The 7,170-nt window shown below is 39.8% G+C and overlaps 1 protein-coding gene across 5 annotated transcripts in view; it reads right to left on the bottom strand.

Moving 5' to 3' along the window:
- Positions 1-1,112: 1,112 nt before the first annotated feature.
- LOC102297168 (centrosomal protein of 128 kDa) overlaps positions 1,113-7,170 on the bottom strand; it is a 13,808-nt gene continuing 7,750 nt past the window's right edge. For 4 of the 5 annotated variants that reach the window (XM_005923201.3, XM_005923200.3, XM_014333849.2 and 1 more), the window contains exons 8-12: positions 6,977-7,053; positions 6,784-6,884; positions 6,598-6,689; positions 6,372-6,512; positions 1,113-3,185 (exon numbers count right to left, since the gene is read on the bottom strand). In XM_005923201.3, coding sequence (XP_005923263.1) covers positions 3,013-3,185; positions 6,372-6,512; positions 6,598-6,689; positions 6,784-6,884; positions 6,977-7,053 — 584 coding nt within the window. In that variant the 3' untranslated portion in view covers positions 1,113-3,012. Of the gene's footprint in view, positions 3,186-4,649; positions 5,355-6,371; positions 6,513-6,597; positions 6,690-6,783; positions 6,885-6,976; positions 7,054-7,170 lie in introns of those variants that run through there. The other variant, XM_042221339.1, reaches the window with a different exon arrangement.

Below are 7,170 nucleotides of genomic sequence, written 5' to 3' on the forward strand. Positions count from 1 at the left end.
AGGAGTGGAGATTAAAAAACATAAGTAGAAGAATTTTCTGTGTATTAAAGATAAGGTTTTTGTGTACATAGGCAGCATAGCTGGGTGAACGTTTGTGTGTGCAAGTGTGTTAAAGAGGCATGGGAGGTTTTATTTAACTTCTTTTTTTTTGTTACCTTAATGGTTTTGCTGGCTTTTTTGCCTGATTTTGATATGTGCAGTGTTTTAAGTCCAGGAGAGAGTGCCTTACACAGTACATGAACAGCTTTTAATGTATATTGTTTTCATATTCCACAAAAACTAATTTCCAGATTAAGTAGGCATTCCCAGTAACCATTTAAACACACCCTCTGAGGGCCAAGTGGCTGCTAGGAGTCGTCTGTGTTTGAAGATAAGCCTCAGGCATGTTCACCGTAAGGCACTCTTTCATACAATGACAGACTGATGTGCGTTAGTGGCCTTTCCACACAATGTTTTTCATTTTCCTGTGTATTGTAAATACTACTGATCTGCATCAAGCAAAAGAATACGGATATAAAACACGTGGGGGGAAAAATATAATGGGTGGAAATGTGACAAACAGGACAACTGAATCGCCCACAATGACACAAAACACATTTTAACTACTCTTTATTTAGAAAAAAACCCCCAAAAAACCCATTGTCCACTGATACAAGTTAAATTCTGGTTTAAATCATGCTGATAAGTTTGAGCTACAGCTGTGTTTGTAGTTTAGTATTTGTGCCACCGAAAAGGAAAATGAAAGAAAATTTGTGTCAGGCCATAAAAGATTCAGTGGTCTTTGGCATAAATTCTACACTTCTAATTCTCATCAATCCTCAAACTCATTCCTTTATTTGGTGAGAGTAATGGTTATGCTATAACCATTTAAAAAGATCTAATGTATAAGTCAGTCATCATTTTTAAGTCCTGTATTGTCGGTTTCTGTAAAAACAAATGCCGAATGCTTTTCCTGAGGCTTTGCTGCCAGATGTGAATTACTGGATTGTTGGTGATTTATGATTAAAGATATTTTGAAACCATCCCCTGCATTTCCCTAATTAGCATTTTTGGCTGTGTTGATCCAACTTTTCACTTCAGTACCAAAGAAATCACAATGGAAAACGAGTCTCTTCTTTTAAAACAGACTTTTATTTTTGGAGACAAAACGTAAAACATTTCTTTTACACATCTTGAATAAACGAATCAGTCCTCTGCTTTACTGCAGCCTAACCACACAATACTTGGCAAACACCATAAAATGGCAGTAAAAGGGTCGGATTCATCAGCCATTATGTGGACACAATAACAAATAGATGAGTCTTTTCTTCATTAAATGGCTTACACGACAAAATTAACAACTATACAAAGATAGTGTTTCAGTGGATTGTGAAAAATACGCTATGCTCTGGTTTTTTAGAAGGTATTGTATTGCTCACTACAGACTACTAAGACAATCTGTCTTGTTAGTGAGGTGGACAATGTGTATTTGGTCAATACTGCTGAATGCATGCACCCCACTGAACACCTAACCTGGCTGTCAGCTGCCTGCAGCTCTGCACTGTGGTCTGGGATCCTTGATGGGGGGTGTCTGGAAGCTGAAATATTTAACAGCTTGACACGTAGCCTGGCGCAGTGTGATTCATGTCAGACACTGTAGCAATAAAGGGACCTTCAACTGCCTTGCTGAGTTGTGGGTATATGGAGATCGAAGTGGAGACTGACTGGCACCGGCGCCTTGATAATGGTAATGGCTTTTGATTCCTATTTATTTTATCTCACTTCACTCCTACCTCACTTCAGTTACATTACCAGGAACCAAAATCCCATCCCTCATCAGATTCCTTCTGGACTGAAGAGTGCATTATGCAAGACGAAAAATCCATTAAAAATCCATTACAGTTTCACAGAGAAGACTTACAGTTACTTTTAATACAGAGTCATGACATTCACCAGAACTTTAAACGCAAGAGCCGTCTATAAAATGATCCAAGTCCCAGTTATAAAATACCAACTTAACTCAATCTGAGTATATCACGGTGCTCTAAGCTTGCAAACCAGTGGTGTGCTCTTCAAATCCAAGTGATTAGTTATGTCTCATTATGCATCCCACTGTTGCTAAGGGCAAAGATGCGAGTCCAGCCCAAACCTTAACCACATCAAAGTTTCACCTAACCCCAACAATCTGTAATCATAACAAACCTAAACATAACTATTTTTAATTTTGTCATGCCTAAAGCCAAACTTTGTGGTTTAGCAGACCAATTGCAGCAGTTCTATCCTTAACTCCAGTAGGACCCATAATTTTCTGCCAGTAGCGCGCAACATGCGGGCAGAGGGTGTGGCAACAATTAAAACGTATTCTTTTAGTGCCTCACACTGCAAAAATAATGCACCTTACAAAAGTGCTTCTATACTGACACAAAGCTCCACAATAATGGGAGAAAAAAGGTTTTATATCAAAGGTCATACAAAGAACTATTTTAAAAAAACTGACTGTCACCTCAAGTGGTTCCCAGCATCCTATCAGTCTGCGCATATGGGAACAGAAGATTTTACAATCCTAAACTGTACCTGATAACACTAAATAGACTGAGTGGAGAAAAAAAATGCTTTGATGATGAGTACTTTACACAAACAAACGAGAAGGAGCGTGGGCGATTCAAACGAGACCAGTTTAAAAAAAGAAAAAAGAAATTTAAAATAGTGATCTGTCCTTAGTCCAACACTTCTGGCACTCTCACAAAAACTGTTAAACTGCATTCAAATAAAGCTCCCCCCAGAAAAAACCCCTCATCATATCCAAGCAGCTCTGTAACAGCAATAGGTAAAATGATCTAATTACTCGCTTTCCTTTATGTACAGTCAATACTCATTCTTGAATTTATCAAGTTTTATCTCACATTTTATGCACATCATTTAATTTCTCATCACGCTCGGCATTGACGAAGCAACAACGCTGTCTGCTGTCTTTTTCTTGCTGAATGCTTCCTCAGCCTTCACCTTTTCCAAAAATCTCACAACACATAAAGGTCAAAGCTCATCAAGACTTAGGTCAGATCCCAAATCTGCATTCACATCATCTTCAAGATCATCATCACCATCATTATCATCGTTGTCATCACCATCCACATCTGATCCAGGACCAGCAAAGTCACTCCGCCTGGACTGAATACTCAGACGTGCTCTGGGCTTCTGATGAAGAGCTGGCAGACATAAGGAGCAAAGAAGAGCGGTTAATTTTGTGTACGCGAGTACCTCATTGCTGTGGTACCATCTGGGATTGGGTTGGAAAAGATTCAAATGTTTTCCCTTAACTATGCACTGGCATGAGTGCATGTGCAAGTGTGTGCGGATACAATTGTCAAATTATCCTGGCTTCGTGGTCCCAAATCACTCTGGGAAACATTTAGAGCAGTGATGGTAATCTCTTCCGGGAACGTCAACCCTCTGTTACAGTAAGTCTCAGGGCGAGCTCACACAGGCACACAGAGTACTAAATTTCCCAGAGAAATGACCGGCTTTGCAGAGACCGTTGGAGAGGAAATGAGAGCTTTAGTGTTTTTTCTGCAGACGGAAGAACACAGAAGGACACCAGCCTGCTGACAGTGACATGCTACACTCACTATCACCAGCAAATTATATAATCCTGTATATTTTATATCTAATTTCAATTTTTTTAAAACTACTGTTTTTTTGTGTGCAACTCTTCACTGGTCATGGTTCATGTAAGATGAAGTTACAAAAGGATATGGTTAGCTTAGCATAAAGACCGTTAATGAGGTGACTACAAGCTTTGTTGTATCTCAATAACACATTTTTCCTTTAACATTAACATGCTTACAGTTAATCCCTACAAAATCATCTACCAATATCAACTACCTGTAGTTTTACAATACATCAAACTAGATTGTAAAATAACAATGAAATATCATCTTCAAGATCTTGGCAGAACTCATCTCTAGCAAATCCTCTGAGAGTAGAAGAGCAAGGATATTCTCCAGGACAGACACTGTAGTGATATTAAGGTTTTCTTTTAACTCTTAGAAAGAAACCTAAAAGCATATTTCATTTCCTGACATGTCAATCTATTACTTTAAAGTCCTTTTCAGGCATGGTCCAACTTCAATTCCAAAAAAGTTGGCACACTGTGCTATATGTAAAGAAAAACAGATCAATGATTTACAAATCTCATAAACACATATTTTATTTACAATAGAACATAAAAAACATATCACATGTTTAAAACTTTGATATTTTCCGTTAAAAATATTAGCTAATTTTGAATTTGATGGTAGAAATACATGTGAAAAATGTTGGGACACGGGCAAGAAAGGGGGGGGGGGGTGTATGGACTAAAAAAGAAATAAGAGGTAAATTTTATAACTAGTTAGGTTAACTGGCAACAGGTCAGTAATATTAGGGGCAATCGTGGCTCAAGAGTTGGGAGTTCGCCTTGTAATCGGAAGGTTGCCGGTTCGAGCCCTCGGTCGTTGTGTCCTTGGGCAAGACACTTCACCCGTTGCCTACTGGTGGTGGTCAGAGGGCCCGGTGGCGCCAGTGTCCGGCAGCCTCGCCTCTGTCAGTGCGCCCAGGGTGGCTGTGGCTACAATGTAGCTGCCATCACCAGTGTGTGAATGTGTGGATGACTGGTTGTGTAAAGCGCTTTGGGTCCTTAGGGGCTAGAAAAATGCTATACAAATACAGGCCATTTACCATTATCATATAAAAGAGCATCTTAGATGGTCAGTTTCTCAGGAGTAAAGATCGACAAAAAAAAACTGTCTACAAATTATGAAACAATTTAATATTCCTCAATGTAAAATATCAAGGACTGCCTCATCTACAGTACACAATATTATCAACAGAATCTGGAGAAAACTTTGTGCGCATGGAAAAAGGCAGAAAATCAATATTGAAAGTCCATGATCTATGGGCTCTCAGCTGGCACTGAATTAAAATGGGCCATGATTCTGTCATGAACTTCCCCATGCCATCCATAAAAGCAGGTCAAAGAGAAGAAACCATATCATGTGAACATGATCTAGGAACACTACCTTATTCTCTGGGCCAAAGCTCATGGAAAATGGACGGAGGCAAAATGAAAAATTATTCTATTGCCACATAAATCAAAATTTGCAATTCTTTTGGGAAAGGACCGATGCCAGGACCATCTCGCTTGTTATCAGCGCTCATGTTGCATCTCTGACTGGTGCATTACCGTCTATGCCACTGGCACTATGCAACATCAATACTCAAAGGTATATACAGGTTTGGAGCATCATGAAATGAAAAATACAACAAAGAAGAGCCCGGACTATTATCAGACAAGAACGAGGCAACATTCCTCTCCTCAGTTCCCAGATGTTTATGGACTGTTGGTAAAAGCAGAGGAGAAATGATGCCATCAAATTCAAAATGACCCTTTTTTTTTTCCTCTTAAAATGCTACATTTTCTCAGTTTAACCATTTGATGTTTTCCAAGTTTTACTGTGAATAACACATGGGTTTATGAGATTTGCAAATCATTGCATTCAGTTTTTCCCCCACATTTTCACACAGTGTCCCAATTTTTTTGGAATTGGGGTTATTTATTGCTGCCTATTAAAGTGTATTTACGAAGTCTTTCAGGTATAGGCTATATTTGCCATATATACAAAAAAATTAAGCAAATATATAGTTCAACTATATTTGTGAAGTTTTGTGTGTGTCTGCGTGCGTGTGTGTGTGTGTTTGGGGGGGGGGGGAGACTTCTCTTTGGGGAAAATACACCATATATAAATGTATTTCTGAATTAGAAACAGAGTTGCTGACAAAAACTGCATTATGCATGCTACATAAAAAAAAATGGTGTTTAGGCCAGTGTGGTGGGCAACTCACAAAGATGTGCATTGTCAGTGATTATCTGTTGATATGACTGTGTGCAGTTCAGACTTGTATTGACAATTATACCAAAACAAGGTCCAAACCAGTAAGACTGCAGCTCTGACTTCAACAGATCACATGATTTAGGTATACTGTCAGATCAATGGAACGGAGTCATGTCTGAACAGGGCTTATTTCACTGTAAGCTAAATTGGCAAAGACTGTAGTGTATTCTCTGCACTGAGTCACACCTACTGGGTTGAATAAGACTGAAGGTTGAGCCAGATGTGTGGGAGAGTGGCGGGAGAGGGAATGACTAGTCTCATCTTGTTAAAACCGCCATCAGGTCGTGCACATCTGCTTTCCTTTTCTGCTTTTCCAACGTTTTATGTTGATGTGACAGGTGGTTTAACTGTCAGAACATGTCTTTGTGCTGTATTTGCACCAAAGGTTGATTTGCAAGAATACTATCATGCACACATGTGATATTGCTGTGACTTTAGGTGCACCTAAAGATAAATTCTTACCAGGGTCTTCCAGCCACGAGAGATCATCTGAGCTGATCTCCGCCAGGCTCGGGGTCAGGCTAAGGTCTTCTGAGTCAGAGTCCGCCTCTTCAACTTTAACCACTCTCTTATGGCTGTGAGAGAGTGGGAGTGGTGATGCCCCTAAATCAAACAGCAAAAAAAACCCAAACATGGTTTATTATGCTGTGCATCTGTGTTCAACAGAAACAGAAAGGATGGCACTTACTTGATGTGTGGGCTGAAGGCAGAGGTGATGTTGGTTCACATCCTCGGAGAACGAGACTTCTGACCTCATCCTTCAGTTCTGACACAGTTGATCTGGTGTAAGTGATTTACAGTAACATATGTAATACAAGACAAGAAAAAAAACAACAACTAGATACACACAGACTATACATGGTTACACATATACCTGATCTGGCGAACCTCTTGCTGTGTGTGAGAATACTGTAAGACTGTCTTTGTCAGATCAGTGTTGTGAATTCTGTAGCTGTCTGTCAGCTCCTCCAGAGTCTGAATGAATCACACAGAGAAAGATTAAGCATCTGAAAGAATCAAAACCACAAACCCACAAGAAAACACTGGCTGTGAGTTACAATGTGTACCTTGCAGCTGTGTTCGTACAGTCTCCTGGTCTCCCTGGCCTGTGCCTGCTGGAGAAACATGTCCTCCTCCTGCCTCCCTGTCAAGGGTAAAAGAAAGAGCAGATGATCCAAGCAAGATGGTTCTTGCTTTTCCTTTGTAGAACAACAGTGGAAAAGGACATGTGCAGTCTCGCTGAATGAATGCAAGGAACCTG

Source organism: Haplochromis burtoni, unplaced genomic scaffold (genome assembly GCF_018398535.1).
Source record: "Haplochromis burtoni strain Fernald_Lab_line unplaced genomic scaffold, NCSU_Asbu1 Contig_65, whole genome shotgun sequence".
Classification (NCBI taxonomy): domain Eukaryota; kingdom Metazoa; phylum Chordata; class Actinopteri; order Cichliformes; family Cichlidae; genus Haplochromis; species Haplochromis burtoni.